The sequence below is a fragment of the Rhineura floridana genome, chromosome 9 (genome assembly GCF_030035675.1).
Source record: "Rhineura floridana isolate rRhiFlo1 chromosome 9, rRhiFlo1.hap2, whole genome shotgun sequence".
NCBI classification, from domain to species: Eukaryota; Metazoa; Chordata; class Lepidosauria; order Squamata; family Rhineuridae; genus Rhineura; species Rhineura floridana.
The window spans coordinates 70307790-70335682 of record NC_084488.1 but is presented as its reverse complement, the minus strand read 5'-3'; the positions used below and the strand labels follow the sequence as shown (position 1 = coordinate 70335682).

At 39.2% G+C, this 27893-nt stretch overlaps 1 protein-coding gene and 1 long non-coding RNA gene across 3 annotated transcripts in view; one reads left to right on the top strand and one right to left on the bottom strand.

The window, feature by feature from the left end:
• On the bottom strand, positions 1-26144 carry SETD7 (SET domain containing 7, histone lysine methyltransferase). The gene is made up of 8 exons (XM_061584933.1): positions 25765-26144; positions 15479-15608; positions 14154-14355; positions 12437-12626; positions 10172-10253; positions 9175-9292; positions 8376-8533; positions 1-5974 (listed from the first exon to the last, which is right to left on the bottom strand). Exons 1-8 carry the CDS (start codon positions 25802-25804, stop codon positions 5794-5796), a joined length of 1101 nt encoding a protein of 366 aa, XP_061440917.1. The 5' UTR covers positions 25805-26144; the 3' UTR covers positions 1-5793.
• LOC133364430 (uncharacterized) overlaps positions 25648-27893 on the top strand; it is a 49122-nt gene continuing 46876 nt past the window's right edge. For both annotated transcript variants that reach the window (XR_009757940.1, XR_009757941.1), the window contains exon 1: positions 25648-26468. This is a non-coding gene — a long non-coding RNA (uncharacterized LOC133364430). The remainder of the gene's footprint in view (positions 26469-27893) is intronic.

Below are 27893 nucleotides of genomic sequence, written 5' to 3'. Positions count from 1 at the left end.
AATTCCATAGTTTAACTATGTATTGTATGAAGAAGTACTTTCTCTGTTCTGAATCTTCCAGCATTCAGCTTCACTGGGTAGCCCCTGGTTCTAGTTTTATGAGAAAGAAAAAAACTCCCTATACACTTTCTCTTCTCCATGCATAATCTAATACACACCTATCATGCTGCCCCCCTCCCACTCACTCATTTTCTAAACTAAAAAGCCCCAAATGCTATAACCTTTCTTCATAGAGGTGATCCATCCTCTTGATGATTTAGGTTGCCCTTTTCTGAACCTTTTCCAGCTCTACAATATCCTTTTTGTGAAAATGCAGCTAGAAAGGTACACAGTATTCCAAGTGTGATCACACAGTATATTTGTATATGGAAACTGACTGCCTTCAAGTCGATCCCAACTTATGGCAACCCTATGAATAGGATTTTCATGGTAAGCGGTATTCAGAGGTGGTTTACCATTACCTTCCTCTGAGACTGAGAGGCAGTGACTGGCCCAAGGTCACTCAGTGAGCGTCATGGCTGTGTGGGGATTCAAACCCTGGTCTCCCAGGTCATAGTCCAACGCTCTAACCACTACACCACACTGGCTCTCCTAGATTTGTATAATAGCACTGTAGTGGTTAGCTCAATTAAAATATGTACCCAGCAGGCAGCAACTGTGAAAAAGGTGAATTGTGTGTTAAGGATCAATAGGAAGGGATTGAAAATAAAACTACCAATACTGTTTTACAGATTTGTATAACAGCACTTTTTCACAGTTGCTGCCTGCTAGGTACATTTTTTCATTGAGCTAACCACTAAAATTCCATGGTCTTGTTCCTGCTCAATCACTGCCAGTTCATACTTCCTCTGAATGAGATTGAGCCAGAGACCTCTGTGGCAGGAGACTAAAGCAGAAGAAAACCTGCTCTGGGATAAGAACTGCAATAAGATCCCCCATGGTTATTTAGAAGCAAAGATCATGACACCATCTTGTACATCTTGTAATATTTGGGAGTGACAACAGCAGCCTTAAAAGGGGGGGATTATGGGTGCTTTGCTACAGGGTTTTTCTGGGTACAACCAAATATATTGCAATAATAGCCTAAAACAGGTACACACTATCCCATTAATAGCAGAGTCTATCTATCAAGGAAGAATCTTCTGAACACGGTGGTGTGTAGAAATAGTTGTAATAATTTCTTGGTAAAATAAAGGAAACAGGATTTATCAAGCCATAATCGCTGAAACAAAGTGTAAAGAAAAGAGTAGAGGCCACCCAAATACTTCTCCCAACTGATATATGAAAAACATATATAGCAGCTGTCCTCAAGCACAGATAATGATATAAGTAATCAGGTGACGGGGGGGGGATTACCACATGCTAGAAAACAGGTTGCTTTGCTCTTGCGAAGCTCCATAACATTTAGATTCATTCTATGTTCTAGTTATGTTCACAAGAGCCAAACGATACATAGAACTAATTAAAAGCATTGCATATATCCCCAACTAGAATAGAGTTTAGAAATTGTAAGAGGCTCTGTTAACTCCTTGAAGCTTGCTTGAGTTTCCAGAACATGGAGGTAGCTGTTGTACATATAACTTACTCAAAGCAAGATCTACAGTGACCTTTTTAAAAAGAGTTTACCCAATTACTGATCAGTTCTAGGATAAAAATCTGCAGGAGAAGGCAAGATGATTGTACTCAAATCTGTAAGTTTCCATGGACTTGTTTTCCAAACCTAATTCCTGCAGATTCTCAGTTTTGCTTCTATACTCTCTCTCCCTACAATTCATAAAGTTGATAGAGTATCGTCAATAACTGCCATTTGATCTCTTTTTTTAAAAAGGTGAGAGATTATCCATTGGGGTGGCGTCTAACAGATGGTCAATTAGGTAAACTATTCCTCTGCCCCTGCCTCACACTCTCCACAACAATGGACACTCTGTGCTGCCTTATATAAAGCCTCAATGTATAGTTTAGTGCATCCACAAAAACAGTCTGCTCAGAAATACAGTGACACACTTCTGCTGGCTACATCTCCTGCTTCACAGGGCTGGTCTCACAACTGTCACTGGGAAAGGCAAGAGAAATAATTCATTGGGGGCAGGAGATTTAAAAAACGGTAAGCGAATCACTTCACTCTGCTCCTTGCTCTCCCTGCCATTTACTGGAAATCACTCACAGACACACACAGAAAAAGATAAAAAATTCTGCCACTATTTTTGAAATACAGTTCTTGAAAGTCAAAGCCATCATGTGCGCAAGAATAGTTTGTGTGTGTGTGTGTGATTAGATTTTGACAAATGCCATAAATCTTTATACCTCTCACAAACTGTTCTATAGTGAAATTTAGCTGTAAGCAAGGGGCAGCTCCTTTCTGAAAAAGCTGGACCACCGCATACAAAGTATCCCCTTCACACTTCTCAATTATAACTGATGTGCTTTTTCCACCACATAAGCTTAAGCCACATTCCTCTTGGTCTTAAAGGATAGCAAGGATCCAAAGTAGAAGCCTCCTCATGAAAGACAAATTTGCCAATAGCCATTACAGTTAAATGAAACCTCCATGTTCAGAAGCCATAAACATCTAAGTTCAAGACGCTGGGGAGGCTCATCATACCTTACTTGCAAATTTTCAGAGATATCTACTTGGCCACTGTTGGACAACACAATGCTGGACAAGATAGATCTTTAATTGATCTGATCCTGCAAAGCAAATCTTATTAGAAAATCACAGCAACTATAGGAAGATCAGCAAACCAAGCAACTTCCATGTCCTATTTTAGGAAAACACCATGCTAATACCATCACAATAGCATCATAATCTCATGGAAGAGGTTGTCTTGTCTTCCTCAACTTTAGATTTAAGAAACACAAACATTAAATCAAGTAATACTTTTTTGCTTCCTTTAGACAACACTGTCTTTTTTTTAAAGTGCTACTGCCAATATAGTCAATCATGCATTTTGTGTGGTGGGTTGTTTTCTAGAAGTAATATCAGTAAATCAATTGTTTTGTTGAAAACAAAGACTACAAACATTTTCATCAACTAACATCAGTTTGTGTTGTGCTTAAGTGCTGTGTGTATGCAAGAAATTCACTTTTCCACTTCTGTTTGCACTGATTTGCAGAAGCAACATTATAAAATTTCAGCCTTTGTCAGTTTACTGCCATGAGTAAAGATTAGTTCAGCCTCAAAAAGCTCAGTTGTCCATGAACTCTTATCTGTTCCAGCTACTTGCATACTTGAATAAGCTGAAAAGACATAGCTGGAGTCACCAAAGTAGAAACGTTGGGAGTGCCTAAATGGCTGCCATTCACTCCTCTTTTGCCATGAAATCAAAATAAAAGTTCATCTGCTATGCAAGCCTAAATATCAATTTCATTAACACTCATTTCAAATAAAGCTGACATTAAATAAAGCTCTCTGTAAGTATATTCCATTAATGTCAGAGTTACAATGATCATTCTCCAGGACCAAGTCATCCTTTTTTTAAAGCTCATCCTACTTTCCATGTTAAAAAGCAAACTTAAAACCTAAAGCTTTCTGAAGTTTGAACTTCTCTTGTACCAGCATTCTAACAGATCTAGATGATTGCAAGAGCAAAATAAGAGGTAAGCTTCAAAATTTATTAAAATATTAAACTGTTCAGTGCATTTTGGTGGAAGCCTCTCTGTGTACAAGAATTTGATTCGTTGAGTTAGGGCGCAATCCAACTGGCATTTGCACAAGGCTGAGAGGAGTTGGATGCAAGGGAAATCCAGCTGAGTCAGCTGGGTCCCAGCTCAGCTGGGCTACACTGGCATAAGTCCCTCAGCTATATGGCTCAGCCATGCTATCCATGGCATGGCGCCAGGATCCAGCCAGCTCAGCCAAGACCGGCGCAAGCGGAGCCAGTATAAGGCCCAAAAAAGGGGGTGTTGGGGACATGTCAGGTGAGAGGCCGAGGCAAGGGGACTTGCATTCAGAGTGCTCCTGCAGGTCCCAATCCAAGCAAAAGTTATGCTGGGAAAAAGGTCAGTCTAAGAAAATAATTACAATAGAAGTCAATGGCGAGGGCTTACACCCCTGTAGGGGTATTTGGAAGAGCAGGTTTTTACTTTCTGGTCCCTGTGCACAGCTCCTGGCTGAACCAGCATTCAGCCAACCCAGAGGCTCCTGATTGTAACTAGATGCAGCAGAACTTTACATTGGTTTATCTTGCTCCAGCCCCGCTTATGCTGGCTTTCTCTGAGTTTGATTGCTCTGCCTGTCTAGGCAACCAACGCTACACTTACTAGATGCCCCTGAGGAAGGTTTCCACCATTATGGATGGGGCAATTTACTATTCTCAAGTTCTCTACATATTTCAGTACTATTTTGAGGCTTGCCTCTTTTTCTTTCCTTTCCCCCTCTTTGTAATTGGTGCTTCCCCTTCTCCCCCTTTCTACATGTGGATGATCACCATGCAGGTAACTTACACTTACATACACAAGGAGATTTTTTTCCACAGGAGAACCTGAAAGTATAATCCTATGCATATCTACTCAGAAGTAAGTCCCAGAAGGCTTACTCTCAGGTAAATAGTCACAAGACTGCAGAATAACAGCCATTTCCCTTCATAGTGGCACACATTTTTTCTACTACAAGCATTTTAAAGCAAGTGACCAATTAATACATTTGAGATATAAATAAGTCTGTTTACAAAGGTAAATGCCAGAATTACAACTGACCCGCACAGCCTTGAAAGGTCTTATTTTCTATAATGATATCATTTCACTGATCACAGATAAACTGTAGTTAAGAATTCTAAAATGTATTTTATAATTACCACAAAAGATATTTGGTATGTACATAAACATGATTTGTTCTACAGTAAAAATTCAAGGTTTTGCCATGATCCTTTCAAATTACTCCCTATTTTATTCCAGTTCTTTCTTTACCTATGTATCAAAATAAACCTGCCTCAACAGACATATTTCTCTCCCTGAATTCCACCTAACCATTTAAAGACAGGAAAGGGGGGGGGGAAAGGAGAGCAAGAAGGTTTAGCAAGCCAACCCTCCCCCTTTTAATACAACCTTGAATCACTTGTTTCCACACTGATTATAATAATCAGCATATCTTTATAAATTACTCTGTTTTCAACATTGTAAAAAAAAGCCAACTAGAAATTATTCAAGTGTGATCAGCATAATTAAAATTACACCAGCTCTGGTGTAATTCTTAGGCACGTTTCTAAAATAATTTGTCCACACAGCCCTAAAAACCAACACTGCTGTTTAAACCTTTGTGCTGACTCCCAGAAGTGTCTTTTAGGAAAGTGACAGTGTTTTGAGAGAGAGGGGAACTACAAATGACAGCCTCCTGTGCTCCAAGACAGAAACTGTTCTAAAACAATATTCTTAAAGCTTTTGAGAGCAAAAATTATGCTCCTTTTCTAGAATATTAAAAAACAGCACAATTCTATTACCATCACAAAATGGCATGTGTACAAAATGCAGTTGCACAGTAACAACTAGGTTTTATGCACACACAAAAAACCCCACCCTATTTCCCCCATTCTGAAATTTGGCAACTTTGCATATGATACAGAATGGGTGCCAAATAATCACACGGCTTTGTATAGCATATTAAATAGTTCTTTTACGGCACTAGCTAATTTTTTTAAAAACCACTCTAACATAAATGTTAAAACTGGTTAGTATGCAAAAGAAACCCTCTCTGACACAGAGAAGGGTAGCAAGACAGCATAGACAATTCCTGGCTGTCCTGATTTTCAGTATCAATGGTAGTGCATAGATCCATTCTGAAGAGGGAAACTACATGCTTCACTTTTTCTGGGCAGCCTGGAAGGTTTTCATTTCCACCTGATACCACTCTGGTGCTTCTGGTCCATTTTGTCCAGTGGGATTGTGATCGTATCCATAAGCCACTGTTAATTCTTCGTCCTTCTCAACAGCCCTAATAGTGCGAATACATTTAATCAGCCCAAAACGAGGATGAACAAATCTAGAAAACAAGGAAGCATATATAGTTACTGTCTGAAAAAGAAAAAACCTGGAAAGTCCAAATTCTTCACTTGTTTTCTTTAAAGTTTTACATTGTGTATTTCTTTAAATGGTTTATTTAGCTCTTTGTGTATTTATAGAAACAATGCTTCTTGATAATATTGTTTTATGAAGCCTCCCATTTGCGTTTATGACCATTGCAAAGTGACTCTCCAATCCATGCAATCATACTGGATTGTTCCCAGTAAAGAAGTTTTTACATTCAAAGTTGTCAGCTGTTCTAGCAACGCATCTGGCCAAATGCATCTGTACTCCACAAAAGCTTACACTCCATATATTATAAGTCTTTAAGGCACCACAAGACTCTCTTGCATTTACTGGTACACAAGGGCTATGATCCAAAGAGCTGTGATCCAAAGATTTACTTTAGACAGGCCCTGTGGAGTTTTTGATTCTTTGTAATAGAAGATCCTCATGGTTAACCACAGCCTGCTTTTTGAAAGGCTACTAATCTCAAATGTGATTTACTATGCAGCATGTTGCTGTTCAAAAGATGTAAGCTGAAGACGCTCTTGTGCAATTCTTTGAATTCCAGACAAAAACAACTTCTTTGAGTCCAGCAGAATTCACTTGAAATCAGGCTTCATGTGTTGCATTGTTTCACTGAAACACCTTGGCAATGCTAGGCTATCCTCAATAATTTTGTAAAGTGATAACCTTCTAAAAAGAAATATTTAAAAAAACTAGTTGTGTGCATCTCCCAGAAGAATGGCCAAGGTCTGTTTTCATAGAAGAGCTCTAGAAATTCAGCATCATGTGGAAAACCACTTATCTACAACATGCCTTACGTAAGTAGGTTCACAATGCTTGGGATGTGATCCCAAAGGTATTATTAGATAGGACACAATTTCTTTTTTAAAATAAATTAAATAAAATAGGCTACGGTGTGAAATGTTTGCTTGATATAAACAGCAACAATAACAATAGAATTGTAGAGGAGGGGCAAAATGACCAAATTTTAAGACAATTACTTCTTATGCATTCCTTGACAAGCCAGCACCTGGTTAAGTGATTAAACCAAACTATATGGAGCTGGTAAGCCAGCAACAAGCGGGAGGGAAAGGGGTGGTGGCCATTGTCCTTTCTGCTCCACTGGTGGATCCCTTCCATGCTATTCTCATGCCTTCCCTCCCTGCTTAGTCATAGTGTTCCAAGTGGCTCAATGGTGAAAAACCTTCTATTATAATCAATCCCTCCAGGACTCTCCCACTGCCCGGTAGACACCTACCATAACACTACTGCATTTTCCTACCAAACTCTCAAGCCTACACTCCTAGCCACATTCCTAGCTATTTGTGGACTGCATCTGAATGACTGGCTTCCCCAGGATTATATTAATTGCACAAGGATTTGGCTCTGATAGCATTTTTAAGGGATAGGCACTACTGCCTCTTTCAAAGATGGTGCCATCTCCCCCTTGGCGCTGCCAGAGAATCTATAGGAGCGCTGCTGGCCACTTTGCTGCAGCAACAAAATACTCTTAAACAGTGAAAAGAAAAAAAGTGTTAGAAGTTAAACAGTTTTTGCAACTGTGGCAAAGCTGTAGCAACAGTCCTTGAGTCCAGTCGCTCTTCCATTAATAATAATAATAATAATAATAATAATAATAATATCTCACCCTTCCTCTCAGCAGGAGCCCAGGGCGGTACCTAAGGGCAGATGGCAGCAGCAGCTGCTCTCTTGGCTCATAGCAGAGCCAGCTCTGGATACAGAGGTAAAACTATATCAGCATCTTCTCCAAAAGAAGATACTAAGACCTACTTTTCAGATTGTGCAGTGCAGCCATTTGGAACAGCAAAATGTTTGTGGCTGGTGCTGTGTTTTCCACTTACAGCAGGAGTGGCTAATCTCGTTTAGCCAGAGGGTTGCATTCACCTGTGATCAGTCCTCAGAGACTGGATGTTAAAGTGGGGATGGGCAAAGCACCAGAGTGGGCATAGTTCTCAAGGATGCCTTCCAAAAGTCTTTCCCACCAGCTGTTCTACACTATTTAAACTCTTTTAAAAGTCACTAAATTCAGTTACAAACAACTTTAAAAACTGACAAATTTGATAATTTGTTTTGCAGGGGGGAAGTGAACAAAAACCCCTTTTGGATGGCCAGGAACAGCCTGTGGGCTAGCTACCCCTAACATAGAGCATATCCTGGCACAACAGACAGTGTCCTTTTCCAGGAATGCTTCCCTTACTTCCAGTACAGTACAGATGTTTCCCACACCTTCAACTAGTAATCCTTTGATTTAATCTATTATCACGAAGTTTTGCATAAGAACAGTGCTTTACTGGACACAGTTCTGTCATTTGAAGAACAGCACCTTTATCAAACGCAAGTTTAATACTTACGAGTCATAAACACAGTTAGGTGTGAAAGAATGATTTGCCTTGTGTCCCAACGAAGCACAGTATTTGGCTGCATGGTTGTAGGGTTCTGGTACATCTAGGACTGTTTCATCATCAAGGGATATGGTGTTTCCATTCAAAGCCCAGTCCCTGCTATCCACCTAATATTCAAAACAGATATAGTGTTGCAGTGACAACTTTGTATTTCTGTCAAATTAAAGATACAATAAATACATCTCTGGTATTACATGCTTTTAAGGAGAAAGTACTTTGTTGGCAAATGCTCTACAAGAAATCAAATCCAAGAGTAGTCCTGACCACAATCTCCATCCCCATTTAACTTCCTCCCCTCCCTGTTCCATTACCTTTACAAAATAAAAATCAGTTTTACAGCAAAATTGTGGCACACCTGCTAAAAAACTTTGTGGTCACCTGAGTAGACAAAATCATTCTTACTTTCCTACGGCTTGCTGAATTGATATTAAGGAAGCCAAGAAGCAAGACACACTTAGGCAAGGCAGCTCTAAAAATAACACCAAATATTTAATTCTGAAATGTTGTTATGTGTAAGCGAGGGCTCTTTTCCTCTCTGTGTGTGGAGACCTTTGAATGCTCAAATACTTCCCAGAATGCCCACAGGATCCTTGACCATGGATATTAAGAAATCCATGCTTTTCTCCCCATCCAGATTACTGGAACATTTGGAACATACCCAAATGTAACAGTATTAACAAGCAGTAAGAACATTTCTAAAAAGAAAGTGTTTCAGAAGTAACAGTGAGAAGTTCTCTCTTCACTTTACCTCCTGGTGTGTAATTCGTACACCGTTGTAAAAGGACATAACTGTTCCAGCTTCAGCAGGTACTCTAGCAAATAACCCTTCTCCAGCACTGGAAATAAGAGATGCATCTACATACACCCTGTTAAAATGAAATAGTAAAAACCAAGTACAGTGTCATATTACCTCTCTGTAAACACTAATATTTTTAGGAAACTATTTTGTTTGTGGAAATTTGAGAATCCACCAAAAAAATTGTCACATCTGTAAGTGTAAACTCTGGGGTCATTTTTTTAACAGAAAATAAACTTAACTGAAACTCCAGGATCTATCACCAATAATATATGAACAAGCACACCAAGACTTCTGCTTAAACAAATATTTCAATCAATATTTAAGATTAATCACAAGGCTATTTGAATGTAGAGGTTAGTCTAGTCAGCAAGTTGCATCAGTACAGTGTGTGTGTGTGTGTGTGTTCTAATTATATAACTACCCAAAACAGAGAAACACAAACAGGACATTAGTTGTCAGAGCAAATACAAACATCTTTTAAAAGGTTTCCAAGTAAGATAAAGAGGCTTCAAATTAAAATGTACCACAGCTGAATACCAGTCAGTTACAGCTCTATAAAGAAAAATGAGGTTGTAACCAATGGTATCATTCAACTGAGCCACTGAGACACACATTAAATGAAGAAGTATTGTGGTGCCATGATTTTTCACTTCTGTACTTAAAAAAACCCCTTAAAGTCACTTTATAAAAGTATACAACGACTCCTAACAGGGTTTTACCAATTCACATCTTTTAAGGAAAACATTTCAATTCAATTAAGATTGTGCAAGACAACTATCAAATTAATGGGCTAATCTGACAAGCCATTTGTACACAAATAGTTCCGTTTGCCATTTCAAGGAATAAAAGATTGCTGAATGACATCTTAAAACACAAAGCAGAACCAAATAATTTCTTTGCAAATATTTAAGCAAGGGGGCAAAATGAAACATAAAAATTATTCTACCTCTCAGATTCATAAGGATCAGGAAGAAGTGCATTTGTAGAAATGAAAGATGAAGTAGATTTATCAAATCTGTATACTGGGCCTAAAAATAAATCAGTACAGGAATTAACACACAATCAATATTAAAATGCAGGTCTCTTTCTTATTAAAGTGTGATGTGTTCAATACACCATAAGGAGATTAAGCTTTTAAAGATAAGACAGAAAAAATATCTTATTTAGGTCTGTTCTAGTATATAATAAATAGCACTCTGCATACAATTATTTCACCTTTTTCCTTTCTTGTTACAAGTAGTGTTTAGTTATCTTTGTTACAAAGATGAGTACAGGTTTACACAAGCTAGAAATAATGCAACCCAATAGTGCAATCCTAATCATGTCTACACAGAAGTAAGTCATACAATGTGGCTTTCTCCCAGGTTTATTTATTTCTTAGATTTATATTCTGCCCTTCCTCCCAGTAGGAGCCCAGGGCGGCAAGGTAAGTGAGGTTAGGATTGCAGCTTTATTTAAATAAATGTCAGAAGCAAGTCGATTTTGCACAGAAGTGCTGTATGCTCACTTATTTCCCCCATTCCCACAATTAGACCCTTCCTCCAGTCAGTAATAGTTAACAAGCATTTAAATATCACTGAAGTCAATCAGAGTTAAGGAGGTAGTTTCTCTTTAGATAATTAAGTTTGGAGTACCTAAGTCACTAATAATTTCTGAAGTCTTCTTTTTGTAGTTCACTAAAGAAAAGCAATAGACCTTTGCGCTAAAACCACATTATTTAGAAGGAGCAGGGGTGAAATAGTAATTCATTTCCTGCAATTCTGAAAGAATATAATGAATATAATATATGAAAATTGAATTGTTTTTTAAATATCAATATTTTGATGTCTCTCTTCAATAAATGTTACAATTATATATGGGACAGGCAATTCAAAAAGCTAGACATTTGAATATTGATAAGAAATGTTTTCCTTGGTAACCAAATTCTAAAAAATGGATCTGTACCCTGAATGCAGTTATATTCTACTTTGCAAAGTGTAAGCTGTACCCAAACCTTTATTCCTGTTTTGGAACAACAGCCACCAAATCAAACATTATAAGCTTTAAAAACTGACTAAATTTCCCCTAGTCCCTTAGTTTCTGTTACTTGATGGCCTGCATTCTCAAACACTGGGACAACAATACTATTCCCCTTGAAGAAGCACAATCTACCTACAGGCAAGGTATGAGCTATTTCTGCTGGTAGTGCTGATTATGGAAACAGCACAAAGGCTTACTTCCACCCATGTCCCCTATGCAGCAAGAGACCCAATTCCAGAAGGTGCATAGAACTGAAGAACGACAGGATATAATGAATTTGAATTCAATAAACAGCAGCCTGAGTAAGGAGCTAGATACTTGCCAGCTAGACAACATTGACAAAGGGCTGGGACTACCCCAGAAGGCAGGCCAAATTTATAAGGATTGAAAAACACTGCTGTATGTTCTTGATTCATAAATAAAATGTAGACTGCTGTTTATACTTACTTTGTATCTTGGCGATATAGGAGATTACTTTAATTAGCAACGCTGAAAAGGGAAATGTTGGCAAAAAGTCTTGCAGCCTTCCAGATGTTGTTTGACTCCAACTCCCATCAGTCCCAGTCAGCATGGCCAAAGGTCAAGGATGATGGAAACTGTAGTCCAACAACATCTGGAGGAACAGATTCTCCATCCCTGTTTAAGATACTAGCCCAAACTAAGAAGACTTCAAGAGTTGTTTTCCACTTTTACATTTTGTTGAGTACGTATATTGAAGTTAAAAATGCATGCACCCCACATCAACTGTGAGTGGTATGTGCATGCTATCCTGACCCATTTTTTTGGCAAAATTGAAACAGCAACTGAAAAAGAATCAGGATCCACTTTCATTAATTTTTCCAAGGAAAGTGGAAAGTGAAATGTGTCTCAGCTCATACAATGTATTTATACCATGCACACCAGGTCATCTGTACCCAAGTACAAAATCTAAAGTGAAGTGACCCTAAACTACCACTCTTTACATTTATTCTGACTCAGAGTGATGTAAGCCCTCCCCATCTGTTTTCACATGTCATGGCTGTTACCATTTAAAAAATTGTATTTTGGAAATTTCTTTTCTTTTTTTGGCACAATAGTTAAATCATGGAAATGTGGGAAACATGAAAGCATTCTGTTTGCTTGAAATTGTCTTCAAGAAGATGGGTGCAAGTCATGTGACACAACATCACTGTGATTGTCAAGGAGAACTTACTGCCTGGCACCACTTCAAATTCTGGCTTTCCCTCTTCTATGGATACTAGGGTTGCCAGCTTTGTCTCTAACATTTCACCATCTATGAACTGTCCATAATAGGCCATCTTCCCATCAGGATATACATAGGCTATCTTCTCTCCAGTCATCTCTCCTTCTTCATTAACTTCTCCAACCAGATGTCCACCATCCTGAAAGAGAAGCATAATATTGGTACAAGAAATTATGCTAGTGTTTTAAGAGGAAAATGTAATTTTAAAAAAATTGATCACAACACAGGTATTGTGTTGTATCCAACTATGTTTTACACAGAGAAGACCCATTGAAATTAATGAACTTAAGTTAATAAAGTCCATTAACTTCAATGGGTCTACCCAAAGCATAACCTAGATTGATACAATCCAAAGGTAACAATTGTGGTAATGGGCCGCAATACCTGTATAATATTTTGGTTCATAGGTACCAACTGCAGTTCCTTAAATCTCATTTCCTGCTATATCAACCATTCTCAGCCATTTGCGTTCTCCCCATCACTCCAGTTCTATTACAACAACGCCCTGGATAAATTCAGGGTATTTCTACTAAAAATACACCCTTCCAAACAGATTTCAGCCAAATACTTTAAACAAAGTAAAATAACTGAAAAGTATCCTTTTGCTTTTCTACAAAAATCAAATAAATCACTTGCATAGGAAAGGGTTGTCCTGGGTTTTGTGAACCAAATATAAAAATTATACAGGTGTAAGACTCCTGCTAGAGATTCATTATTGGTTTATTTCCAAAGCTATGACAGCCATCATAGGCATCTGAGTTATTTTTCCGACAGACACAGAACAGACCCTTTCCTTACCTGGTTCTTTGGATTCCTAGTCATGGTTGCCAAGTAAGTTATATTTTTTAAAAATTTCCAAGATTATCCAGAAATTAGTGCATCATTAGTAGCATTACCATTTTATACTGCTTAGCACAGAAGTCACCTTCATCTCTCCCCCCACTTTTTTTTGGAGGACAGGAAAAAATATAGAAGTTTAACGGCACTTTGTTTTTCTAGCTTCAGAGATCAGAACATTTTGTTACAGTGGACTGATGTCTAAACCATGTACATAGTCACTACAGAACCTATTCAGTATTTATTTAGGCAAAGTGTCACTAGCTTAAGTGACCTAAATAGAGCTATTCATCTATGAAAGCCAGAAGCAACTCTGCTATAATGGTTCTAAATTAAAAACAGTGAAGAATTGTGTTCACTAGAGCATTTATGAAGAAAAGCCCCTTTAAAAAAAAAAGAAGTAGTAAAACCCAGGAAGCGCCCTCACAGGTTAGACTCAAATGTAAAAAATATAAAATATACGCATGGCTGACAGAGGCACACAGTGTGTTTTACACTCATGTACACAGTAGCATACTGTGGAATGCAAACATATCCTATCATGGGGCATTATTCGAAGTCACCACCACCACAAGTGTGAAAAATTGCCAAGATTTTGATAGGGCAGTTATTGCCAAATCATAACTCCTTGCTCTCCACAGCCTGTATAGATGGGAGTTACATAGTACACCTGTTGTGACTTATTTCTCTCAGTAATGCCATAGGTTTTGTCTTCTCACCATGTTAGATATCACTGCATCCCCTACTCTGCGCCACACCTCCTCATTTGGGTTGATAGCTCCTATATAGCTCCTTTCCCCCACTGTATTTAAACGCCTAACATACTTACTGGGTAGTATATCCAACAAATTCCATATCGAATATTATCTTTGTATTGCCCTTTGAATATCAGTCGCCCATCAGCATCATATTCCTGGGCTGGCCCATTTAGTTCACCATCCATGTAAGTGCCATGGAGAGCCCCACCATCTTCGTAAGTGTATATACCCTGGCCTTGTAGAGCATCATCAACATAATAGCCTTCTAGTGTGCTGGTAAAGAGAAAAAGGCAGTGCACAGGGAACAATATTATCTAGTTTATTTTACAAAAAGTTATCAAAATTGAAATGTTTAATTATCTTAAGGCCAGTCTTCCCACACCAAGGCCTGTCTGGGCTTCAACATTAGCTTCTGGGGCCTTGCTCTCTGTGCCATCATCTCAAGTTAAGTGAGCACAAATGACAGGACTTTCTGGGTAGTGATACAGTGACATTTTCATTGCAAGGTGAAATTTCTTTTTTCCTGTTCTTTTTGGTCTTTTTAACACCTCAAGTTTTATAGCTGTATTGTGTTGTAGATCACCGTTTTTAATGTATTAATAGAAATGTTTAAAATGTGCTTGGCGATATCCATTTTTGTTTTCATATTTTCCATGTTATGAAGCTGCTCTGAGTGCCTGTCTGTAGAAGAGCAGAGAACAAATAACTTACTCAAAGCCAACATTGAACAGATTTTAATAAAAGTATTTTGTGCCTCAGTGTGGCGCTTCATGTGCACTGTGATGGGCATGCCGAGTGTTCCGCCAGATGACTGTCCCTTTCTTTTTTACTGAAAGGAATGGGGCAGTCATTGCAGAAGACAAAGAGTGTGTGTGCACATCTGCACACAATACTCTGTGTTCGTTTTACAAACTGTCGATCAGGTCGATGATTTCCAGCACTTTTAATCTTTCAAGACACACTGTAAAAATTGTGGTTCAAATCAGAAACACACAACTAAGACAGTGACATGCATTATAACAGGGTTAATTATGCAGACTAATGACTTATAGAAACAGGGAGCATTACTAATGTTTATTAATAATCTACCTTTGTTAAAAACTTTAGGCTTGTTTCACATAGCAAGAAACAGGACAGTAAAAAGTCAAAGTAATTACCACAAACAGGAGGGAGTGATAATTGTTTATCATAGCAATGTTTTATTATGCTCTTCTAGAAAAATATTGAAGGCAAGTTTTAGCCTATAAATAGTGAACAACAAGGGTAAGATGTGAGAGAAGGGTTACTAGCTTTGGGGTTTTTTCTTGATTGTAGTTGTGAAAATCTCAATTTAAAAAGCTATTAAAAAATTAAAGGTATAAAGCAAACATAAAAGCATTCACAAACTAATGTATACCTTCCATCAAAGAAGAAGAACTTTCCACGACCATTCTTTTCTCCATGCACAAAATTCCCCTCAAATCTGTCTGTGGAGGAGTATGTGACTGTACAGAACCCGTGTGGCATCCCATCATCATCAAGTGCACCTAATAAGGATTAAAAAGAGAGAAATGATCCCGTCATACTGCACGCAGATGAGTTTATATCCATTCCCTATGGAATGAATGTGGATTTTTCTGCTCTAGGACAAGCTTATATTCCCCCAACACCATCTCTGCTCCTCTACTGTTACACAAACCAGGCTCAAACATCAGCATGGACTTTACCCTGCATTCTTTGGCTAAACTTCTTTAAAACCTTGTTTTCAGATAGCCAGGGTATTTCTTTATTTAAATATGTCTCTCTCTCCTCCTTAACTTAAAACAATATTCTGGGCAGAGGAATGGTTGTGGAATTGCCATAAGAACTAGCCAATCAGTATTCTGCATAGCTGGGATGCTGGAAACAGAATGCTTTTTCTCACACGACTCAAAAGAATAAAAAAGTAAGTACAAATCTACAGCAGACTCGCCCCTCATGTGCATGCAGATATAAACAATGCTCTCTCTTCTATATCACACCAGAGGTGGTAAAGAACTTAACAGAAAATGCCTATATAACTTTTCTATCTAATACTGGCAAATCTGCTTTTCACCAAGATTGAAAAACACTTTCCAATACCACCCATAAAGCTTCTCCACAAGTTCCTACTGGGAGGAAGGACGAGATATAAGTTTAATAAATAAGTTACTTATGCTGTGTGAAGGAAAGAAATTGAAGGAACTCTTTACCCAGAACCACGGACACACAAGCTGTAGCTTCTGACATGTTGAAGAATGTCCCAATATCACCACTGAAAACATGGTTACACACTGCGAGTCAACTCTGGCCACTATTTAGCTGCAACTATAACCCAAAGTCATCATACCCGAAATGCCATCGGGCTGCAGCAGAGGGAAGTAGGGCTATCCTGTCAAACTGGTGAGAAACCAGATCCATTAGACCTTCCCTCCTTCAATTGTCACCTGGCAACAGCCATTTTGAGGTTCTGCAGCAGAAGGAGAGGTGGGAAACAAGGTCAAGCCATCAGCTCTGCTCAGAGACCAGCTTTTGACTCCCCCCCTTCTCGTCTGGATCTATTTCCATTCCAACTAGACATTATAAGAGCCACCATTTAACTCTTTTTATTATATTACATTTCTATCCCAGCTTTCATCCACGGAGTTCAAGATGGTGTACATGGATCTCCTCCCTCTCCATTTTACTCACACAACAATCCTATGAGGTAGGATAGTCTGAGAGACTGTGACTGGCCCAAGGTAATACTAATTGGTGCCTGAGTTTGCTTTCTTCCCTTTCCGATCCTTTTGTCTTTTAGATCCCAAGCCTGTGGGCTGGTTTATATTGATTATATCCATTTTGGAGCTGAAGAATGGGATACAGATGCTTTAAATAAATAAAATAAAATCCACTAATAGGCAAAAAACCCTTGTGGTTTAAGAACATACCCATAGCCAACAGACATTTCTATCAAACTTTAAAAAGCAGGAGAATTGGGCAGCTATGATGAATTCACCAGGGGAGCAGGAGACCTGACCTCCTCTCTGAGATATTGTACTGCCCTACAAATTTGTCAAAATGCAAACATAATTTGAGTTGGTCTTTCACAGTCCAATCCACTTGCTGTGTAGCTTGGAAGAATTTGGTAACGTGCCTCTAAAAGTATGGTGAGTGATGACAACATCTGCAGTTAAGGTTGCACGTCCAAAGATAGAGAATTATATTTTTTGTATGTTTGTTGGTGTTCTTCTTATTTTGCTTCTTTCCTGTGTTAGTACTGTTTCTACAGAGAGGGGGAGGGGAAAGGCAGGTTTGATCTTTTGCATGTTTATTGAATTCAATGGAATTTACTCCCATGCAATCATGCTTAGGATAAGTGAAACTGCTCACTGGGGCGGGGGGGGAGAGCTGGAGTGGGGAGGAGGAGGAGGGGAGGAAGGAGAGAGGAGAGACTGAGAGAGGGGATGGGAGGGGGAAGGATAGGGGAGAAGCAGGAAGGAGGGGATAGGAGGAGGAGAGGGCAGATTTGATCATTTGTATAGCTATTGAATTCAATGGGATTTTCTCCTTTAAACTGCAGAAGATAAAGGTCAGAGCATAGGGCAAGGTCAATAATGGGATTACAGGTACTCTGTGAACATGGCTGATTTTTAATTAATTTCAACAAATTATGAGTCCATTGACAGAAAAAAGTCCAATAGGGGTCTGGGTTGTTTTACTCTTGTTTTAGACTTTGAACTCTGGATTCTGAGTATTTTGTGTATCGCCACAAAAACTTTCAGGGTTGTTAAGCATGCTTTTCTGAGTTCAGGACTACAAGTTTTCTAAGATTTTGTTTTGAAATGAGCAGCAGAATGGCATGGGGTATTTTCAATTTAACATAGTGGAATGTGAAAAATCCATGCTGGCTATAGTATAAAGGCCTGATGCAAAACTGTCCTTTGCACCTGCAAATGCACTACTGCTTTGGAGCAGTAGTTTTTATTAGATGCCCTTCCCTGCACACAGCTTGGTCACACAAAGCCAGAAATTCTAATCCCAACCCACAGCACCACAAAAGCTTTGGATAATTGTGAGAATTGTATTTTGATTCACATGTTCCTATATGTTCCCATAATGTATTTGGAGCAATTCTTTATTCATTATATTTGTTCTTATTTCTTCTCCTAAAGAATAATCAAGCGTAAATATTTTCATATCAGCTCAAGTATCTGTCTTCAGAGTTTGTGACCCAGATCCACACCATACATTTAAAGCAAATCCAATGCAGATTTATAGCACATTACTTCCCCCAAAGAATTCTGCTGTTTTGCTCTCACTGAACTACAAGTTCCCAGCACCCTTAACAAACTACAGTTCCCATGATACTTTGGGGGACGTCATGTGCTTTAAATGGATGTGCTATAAATGGTTAGAATTTCTGGTTTTGTATGACCAGATTTGTGACTCAGACCAAAAGCACTGGGTCTTTTAGAAATTCAGAGGCTACTGAGCAGTGACTGGCACTTGACTGATCTGTAAGAATGAGAGTTACACAGGAATCCAAGAAAACATAAATTGTGCAACTGTCAGTCTGCAGGCAAAGCTCACTTGTAACTTTATATCAGTCTGCATGACTGAACAGAACTTGACATTTGTTCTACAGAGTCTTGCCCGCAGACTACAGAATCATTCCCCCCCTTTCCTTTTTAACAGGCTTGGACTCAGCCTCTTAGTTGAAGTACACATTCAAAACTAAGACCAAATTTTGCTAAAAGCTCTGAAATTCAAAATCATGACAGATATGAGACAGAAACAAACAGGTTGGATGAGAATAAAAGGAACTGCAGGCAATGAAAAGACCCTTCTGTACCAAGGTGTAAAGATAGACACATAGGAAAAAAGTGGCACAGATATACTAGAGGTGAGCCAAGCATCCACACCTCTCATTCTACTGTTTTAATCTCATCTCTTCAAATAATGATACCAACTGGTAAATCACATGCACACTGGAATGTACAAGGTATTTCTTACACGAGAAGGAAATAATAGAATTCTATGTATGTGGCAAGAAGAAAACATGGTGAATGGAACATTCAGAAATGGTATTTTTCTTATTACAGTCAATGAAAGCAAGTTATTTCTGCTTGTTCACAACACATACACAATGCTAAGGTCTGCAGCAGCATGCGCAGTTAGAATGTACTTTGTCATTACAGTAGTGTAACATCCCAAAATCCCAACACATCAGTACTGCTGCAATGTTATACCAATGTTACAATAGGCAGATGCACTGTTGCTAATGTTTAAAGACTGGGGTGCCAAAGTGGCTCAAAATGGTTTTGAATAATTAGCAGTTAAAACATTCTCAGATGCATACAAACATGCACACACACACACATTAATTATCAGAAACAGAAGTTTCACTTTCCCTGCTGAAAAGCGCAAATCAGAAAAGAAGCTTTTGGGGATGAAATAGGGGGGATGAAAGTGGCAAGCTATAGAATTGGATAGGATTACAGCAAAACAGAGAATTTATCACTTGGGATATTCAGGCTGGAGCCCCTTGGTTTCACAACAGATTTTAAGAGAGTTGGTGGTGTGGCAAAGGCATCATTTCCCACAGCTTACACACCTATTTTCTTTTGTCCCACTGTTTTGAACAAAACAAAATGGAGATGACAGCAGCATAAGGGCCTTATTGTACCACTTTCAACTGTCTGGAAAAAAAAATTGTCCAAATCTAGCCTAAGAAAGCCAACACTGCATTGACTTGAAGAAATAGTAATAGGGTTGCCAGGTTCAGCACCTGAGAATGATTTTGTATCTTTAAGAGAAGAGACAATTCAGCCAAGTGCAGGTGTTCTTTCAACACTGTAATGGGAAAAACCACAAGGTGAAATTCTCCCTTCCCCCTGCACAACTTTTAAAGATACAGAAGACCTCTTGGTTGCCAGGCCCAGCCTCCTTGCTGTAAACCGTCCAGAAAGCTTTGGCTATGGAGCGGTATATAAATGTAATAAATAAATAAAATAAAAAGTTCACATAAAACAACAGTTTTCCATAGCTCCCATCATACCAAGTTTATAGATTACAACAATTTATGATTTCTACCCTAAAGTTTATTACTGAAGTATGAGGTGGGGGAAAATTATTTCAAATGGCTAAATCTAGCTCATTATCATTTGAAGGACAAGACCAATGCTAATATAACAAGGCATCGGATGGTTTGCGCTTTTTAACAGACATTTATTTAGGATGCCTTCAGAAGGCTAATTACTAAATGATTACATATTGTTATATTATAGTTTATTTCTATGCCACCTTTTGGCCAAAAAGGACTCAAAGGCAGCTCACAAAAAATACACAAATACAAAATACAAGAACAATACCTTTTACAAAAATTTAAGAAAACACCATCTTAAGATTTTAAACAAAATCTTCCTGGTAAAGGGCAGTCCCCAGAAAGATGCCATAAAAAGCACGGATGGGGGGCACAACAGGTGGAATTTTTTTGATTGATGGTCCCAGCACAGTCTAACCCCTGTACCATTTATAGGCAACAGTGTGCCAAGCTTTTTGTTTAAAATGACTACGTTGTGTTCAGTGTTAGTCTTCTTTCTGCACATAAATGTATCTAATAAAAATCTAAGAGTGTGATGTGTCCTAGTGACGAACACAGACAGTCAGGACTCAAGATTCAGTTCCAGTGCCATATTATCTTGCTTTTTGGCCTTAGTAAAATACTTTCTCCACTTTTCCCCCGTTTCTGCTTCCAAATTCCTCTTACAAGCAGACACTCTGCCTCAGTCAGCCCTGCATAGATGCATGTAATGCCAGTACAATTATTCAAGTAGCCCTGTCCTGCTTTTATTTATGTTAGGGAGCAATGGAGTTCATTTTTAAAGTGTTGATTTTTTTTCCGACTTAAAAAAGAATCTTCAAAATACAGCTGCAATTTCATCCAAATAGTACTCAGGCAAGTCCCCACTGGTGTCAATGGGCTTACACATAACCAGGGGCTGCATTTAACAATGAATGAGTTACTCCTTTGAATACAAGTCAGTATTAAAATATAATCAACATAGGGATTAAGGCTGCAATCCAATACACACTTACGTGGAAGTAAATCCCATTGAACCCAGCTTACTGCTGAGCAGACATGTATTGGATTGCAGCCTAAGTCAGCAGCCAAGCATACTTTATACTGGACCAAAGAGAAAATACATTATTTCCAAATTTTATTATGCCATATTTACCACACAGCTGTTTATTTGCACACCAAGAGTGAAACAACCGATTCTAGACACTTCCGGGAAGGGTGACTTAGCCTGTGCCTGCTTTTGAGACGGGCTCCTGCCTCAAAAGAAGCTTATTCAGATATATCAGTCAGATTTTTTCTTTTTTTTGACTGATTAAACTTCTCCCGGGTAGGGAGAAACGAAGAGATTAACCTCAAAGCCTATTTTTGTTGGGACGACCAGATCTCATTAATTTATGGGACGAGGTCCAGCCGACGAAGGTGGGACGGATTTTTAACAACAAGCTCTATCTGGAAAAGCGAACGTTCATCTTATCTTCTAAGAGAGAACGCACTAACAGGCAAGCACCCTTCTTTCTATATTTTTCTTTTACTTGACTTAAATTGTTGCTGTTTAAAAGAGATTTGCCAGATTGATCGGTTTTTGACATCTCACTGGGGAGCCATAACTTCTCTCTGCTACTCACTAATTAATAGCTTATCTCTGTTTTTGTTGCAAAAAGCTGTCCTGGATTTGCATTCTAAAGATATACACAGAAGAGGGATTTCTATTCCAGATTTTTATTTTGAAGAATATTATATTGTCTGAGACTACTCTCTTTTTGGTCTATTTTATTTTGACGAATCTGTTTTCTGACGACCGCCATTAATTGTTTCGATCCTGGGAACTGCATTTTGTTTACTTAAGCATGGAGAGATAAGGCTGTCTGCTCTGTTTATACTGTGATGTCACCAAGTTTGGAGTATTAACCCAATTGTTGCTGAAATAAGAAGTGGTTTTCCTATATTTTTTTTTAAAATGGCAATTAAGAAAGTGGCTGAGAAGCTGGAAATAACTATGTTTCAGAAAATAATGGATGAGATTGAGATAACGAAACAAAACCTGCGACAGGGTTGTAAGGAGCTGAAAATTGAATTGAGTAAAATGAAGCAGGAGATTAAAGATATAGGGGTCCCTGTGAGAGAGGTGACCCTGGAAGGGGTCCCTGTGAGAGAGGAGACCCCGGAGATTGGAACAAACGTGGAACAGGAAAAAGATTTGGAGTCTATGGACTTTAGAAACAAAATTTATTGTTTGGAGACACAGGAGATTAAAGACATAGGGGTCCTTGTGAGAGAGGATACCCTGGAGATTGGAACAGGGGTCCCTGTGAGAGAGGAGACCCTGGAGACTGGAACAGGGGTCCCTGTGAGAGAGGAGATCCCGGAGATTGGAACAAACGTGGAACAGGAACAAGATTTGGAGTCTATGGACTTTAGAAATAAAATCTATTGTTTGGAACTCAATGTTATCTCTGAAGAAATTAATGAAGATTCTAGAGATAAAGTTATCAATGGCATGGATAATCTTCTGGACTGGAATGATGTGATGGAGCCCAATATAGAGAAAATCTATGGAATTAACTGCAGCCATGTGACAATGGAAAAACTTTCAAGAGATGACCCAGTGTATTTTGAAAAAAAGAACAGAGATATGATTTTACAGCAGTATTTCAGCAACCTATTCAGAATGGATGGCAAGAAAATATTTGGGATAGAGGTAATTCCCATCAGACTCTTACTATATGACTATGGCTTTGACAGCAAGATTATTATGGAATACTGATAATGGAAGATTGGATACTGAAATTATTGGACTTAACAAGACTACTGAAGATGGAAGATGGAAAATGGAACTAATAGGGATAATAGAACAATGGCTACTGAAATTACTGAACCTAACAGATTCTGATGTGATGGATTAATTGAAATGTTTATTTTGACTATGGTTATGACAATAAGATTATCATAATTAGTAATGAGATGGATTAATCGATATGCTTATCTGGAAAAAAAAATTGATAGATATATTTCTTAAAGAATTGAAACCTCTCTTTGACTTTTTGTGGAAAGAATAAAGTAATGTTTATGAGATTTGATGATTAAGTAAGATAACTACTGGAGGAAAGTGATTTTATAATATGACTTAAGAGACAGGATTGTTATATATTATAGACTTATAACTGATTTGATCTTTGACAAATGGGAAGTCAATATTTTACTCTTTATTTTTTATTTTTGTTTTTTTTTTTTCTTTTTTTCTTTTTGTTTAACTATTTTTGATTTTGTTTTTTGTCTTTGAATGTTTTATGATTTTGTCTTGTATGTTTTATGAAGATCTGAATAAAAATTATTGAAAAAAAAAAAAAAGAAACAACCGATTCTAACACATAATACACTGCATCCAATCTACATGCCACACTTGAACTACTTGGATCCTTTTCAGAATCAAAATTTCCAGAAGCAATGTTCAGAAATGAATATTCAAAGTTGAAAAATTTCTCTGTCCAGAAAAAGTAAAGGAAAGAAAAACAAACATCTCTCTACCTTTTCTAACAATTTCCAAGCCATACACAATTTAATATTTTCCATAGATGTGTGTTTTGGAACAATAGTATTATCAAATGACAAAAAAGCAGGAAATTAAGAAACCAGGGCTCCAAATCTTGTCAAGGCTTGCAATTTTAGTCAGGCATCTTTTCACATTTCATAAAGCCCCAGATCAATAAATCAAGCAATGATAACATCATGTCAGTCAGCCTTCATGGTTGCTGAAAAAAAATTTCAACAATGCAAATCATAGTTACATTACTACAATGCATTATAAGTGGGGCTAACTTTGAAAGATGCTCCATAAACATCAGCTGGTGCAGAATCCTGCCAGATTACTAATGGGGACAAGCTAGTTTGTACATAAACACTGATTCTGGAATGGCTGCACTGGGTCTTCTCACTAGTGTTTCCCCAATTTATAGAATGTTCTCCCAAGGAAGGCCCTCCTGGCACCAACATTATTATCTTTTTGGTTCTAGGCTTAAACTTTTGTTGGCTCCCAGATATTTGATAGTTGATATTTTCTCATCTGCTGTTGGGGTTTTTATTTCTTGTTGCAGCAGATCATACTACAGTAACACAAAAGATTGACTACTGTAACTTTTTCAAAGAATCATAGAATCATAGAATAGTAGAGATGGGAGGGGCCATCCAGTTGAACCCTCTGCTCAATTCAGGTTTATTGCTGTAAACCGCCCATAGAGCTTCGGCTATGGGACAGTATATAAACGTAATAAATAAATAAAAATAAATAAATAAATGCACTTAAAGCATAAATAAATAAAATAAAATTTAATAAAATTAAATTAAATTAAAATAAATAAACTTAAAGCATACTTGACAGAGGCTGTCCAGCTGCCTCTTGAATGCTTCAAGTGTTAGAGAGCCCACCACCTCCCTAGGTAATTGGTTCCATTGTCTTACCACCCTAACAGTTAGGAAGCTTCTCCTGATGTTCAGCCGAAATCTGGCTTCCTGTACCTTGAGCCCATTTTTCGGTGTCCTTGCACTCTGGGATAATCAAGAAGAGATCCTGGCCCTCCTCCGTGTGACAAACTTTCAGGTACTTAAGGAGGGCTATAATATCTCCCCTCAGTCTTCCCTTCTCAAGGCTAAACATGCCCAGTTCTTTCATTTTCCCCTTATAGGGCTTTGTTTCCAGACTCCTAATCATCCTTGTTGCCCTCCTCTGAACCTGTTCCAGTTTATCTGTATCCTTCTTAAAGTGTGATGTCCAGAACTGAACACAGTACTCAAGATGAGGCCTAACCAATGCTCAATAGAGGGGAACTAACTAGTTTTGGATATTTATGTATGATAGCTTTTAATAGGTTTTAATTTTACTGTATGTATTTTTACATACTTTTGTTGTAGAGATGTAAGTTGTCTTAAGACCCTTGTGACGTAACACAATGAATAGAGGAGTTATTATTAGAACAAAGGAGAACATAAGAGTGCAAGCATTCACACAATTTAAGAGTTATTCAGAATGCAGAAGATCCCTACTGGCCCTTCAACCACAAACACATTTACCTAGAACAGGGGTGGGGAACCTGTGCCCACCCCAGCTGTTGTTAGACTACAGCTCCAATCATCCCTGACCATTGGCCGTATTGGCTGGGGCTGATGGGAGTTGGAATGCAGCAACATCTGGAGGACCACAGGTCTTCCACTCCTGACCTAGAAAAACCAGTGAGAACTTCTCATCTAAGAAGAGGTAACAACGTAAAGATCTGGAATATTTTAATATGGGCAGATATGCTCTCCCCCCACCTCCTCCCCATGCTTCTGTCTAGCGAAGGTTAGAGCAAAAGTGCTTGCAAGCGCAAGAGACGAGGCAACTCCCAGAATGGGGCACCTATTCATGTGCGTTCCACGAAGGGAAAAGGAGCAAGCCAAAACCAGCAGAAAGAAGGAGGGAAGAAAGGCACCGTATTTGCCCCAACAACGCGCGGCGTGGGAAAAGGGCTCCGCTGAACAGCCACAACGCGGATGTGTGCAGAGCTACAGCTTCAGACGCCCCCCTCCTTCGCCCAACCCTGCGTCCTCTTTCTTTCCCTTCCTCCCAGAGGCCTACGCGACGCAGTTACCCTCGATAGTCTCTTCCAACGTTTCCTCGTCACTGTCCATGGCTCAGCCCGGAGAAGCAACTTCCTTGGCTTGGAAGCGCGCCCGCACTCTTGCCTGTCCCGGCACTTGCTTAGCCCAGCCGGAGAAGGCGGGTGGTTGACGTTGTCTCCCCGTAGAGCTCACTTAACAGGCCGCCGCCACGCAACGCGCCCTGAAACAACGACCGCTTTCCTCGCCCCACACTCAGCTCTCGCCGCTTTGTTATACAGCAGCTGATCCGCTGACATCACTCTGGGCTGGGGCTGCTCCCTGACTGACAGCTCCCAGCGCAGCCCCAAAAGCAGAGCCCGCCAGTACAGCAGGGACAAGGGAGGCCGGCGCAGGCCCCACCGCTGCTAACCAGATAAGGCCGCCCGGCCCCCAACACACGCGCGCATTCTACACTCATAGAACACGAGGGATCGAACCCTATAAGCACTTCTGATAAGTCTCACGGATATCCAGCTTGGGAGTAAAAAGTGCTTCACTTTGGGCTGGATTGCACCACAGAACGCGCTGAAGCCGCGGAGTGCGCGGAAAGGCGCACACCCGCTGGAATGGCAACACCACGAGAAGCGAAGCAAGGATCAAATACTGACAGGAGATGGAAGTAAAGAGGGTAGCGCAGCCACATGTAGGGCCACCACGATGCAAAAGGAAATGGGCTGCTAGTAAGCCCCATTGGGTAAGTACTCAGTGGAGCTTACTTCTGAGTATATTGGGTGAGATCAGAGCTTGGAAGATTACTTTTAAAAAGTAATAAATTACAGTTACAGTTACGTGGCCCAAAAAAGTAGTAATTACAGTTACAATTACAATTGCTCTGAAAGTAACTGATTACTTTACTTTTCCTCCAAAGTAATCACTACAATTACATTTCAGTTACTTAAAAAAAACACCTACAAGGTGCTGGCCTTGGCTGCTGCACATCTAACTAGCCTAAAACAACATTAAAAATAAACAAACACATACAGAGGTAGTAGAATAATCATTTTTATTCATAAGATAGCAATGGTGGTCTCTCTGCTGGTAAGAGTGGTGGGAAGGAAGGCTGAGGCCACTACTCAGATCTTTGCATGGCAAACCAAGTGCAACCCCCCCTCAGCCAGCCAGCATAATCTCTCTCACTTAACCACCTCCCAGACCCTGCCCTGCCCCCAACTAAGGGACACTCACTCAAGCAAACATTTTCCCCTGAGATGCAAAAATGTTAAAATACTGCAAATGCAGCACAGTAGCCAGAGTTGGTGGTGGAGGCCACTTTGTGTGCCAAGTGCAAACACAGTATTCTCTCTCTCTCTCTCTCACACACACACACACACACTCTCTCTCTCTCTCTCTCTCTCACACACACACACACACACTCTCTCTCTCTCTGTGTGTGTGTGTGTGTCATCTTTCGCCCCCACAGTTCTTTATCTCCATTCTGCTGCTGCCTCCTTCTCCTTTATTCATGTTCTTGACCTCCGGATCCTTTCCCCCTCCACTCCATTCTTCACCACCACTATCCACTCCACCCCATCTCACTCTCCGCCTCCTCCCTCATCGCCTCCTGCCCATCCACAGAGCATGAGGAAAGAGAGACACTGCACAGAAGCCCAGTTTGAGGCACATGATTTTCATCCACAAATCAGAGGAGCAGAAGACTTCCCCTGCTCCCCCCAAATAATGCCCAAAAGTAATTCTGGAAAAGTTACAATTACTCCACAAAAGTAGTAAAATTACTCCTAGTTATATTACAATCAAAATGTAAAGGAATTACCCACTCGTTACTGGGAAAAGTAATGAATTACAAGTAATTTGTTACTTGTAACTAGTTACTTCCAAGCTCTGTGTGAGATTCAATATCAATCTCACTGTGCCTCCTTCCCCAGGTAAGGCACAAGCTGAATCAAGCTTAGGAAGGAAAACACATTTACACACAATGAGATCTTTGGCCAAAGGTTCCACCCGCACAAAGCAGCTCTCGGTCCAACCGGGAGACTGCAATGGTCAGATGGACAACTTTATTTAGGAAGCACCAACAATTTATAGATCATCAGGGCACGGTAAACAGTAAATAGATCGAAGACAGAGTCGTCAAACAAAGTTGTAAACAGACGTAATAAGA

Coding starts and splice junctions, on each gene's coding strand:
- SETD7 (XM_061584933.1), bottom strand. CDS start 25,804: ATGGACAGTGACGAGGAAACGTTGGAAGAGACTATCGAGG. Junction 15,609..25,764: donor GTTGGAAGAGACTATCGAGG/GTAACTGCGTCG, acceptor AATCCTTATTAG/GTGCACTTGATGATGATGGG. Junction 12,627..14,153: donor TTTGTTGGATATACTACCCA/GTAAGTATGTTA, acceptor CTTCTCTTTCAG/GATGGTGGACATCTGGTTGG.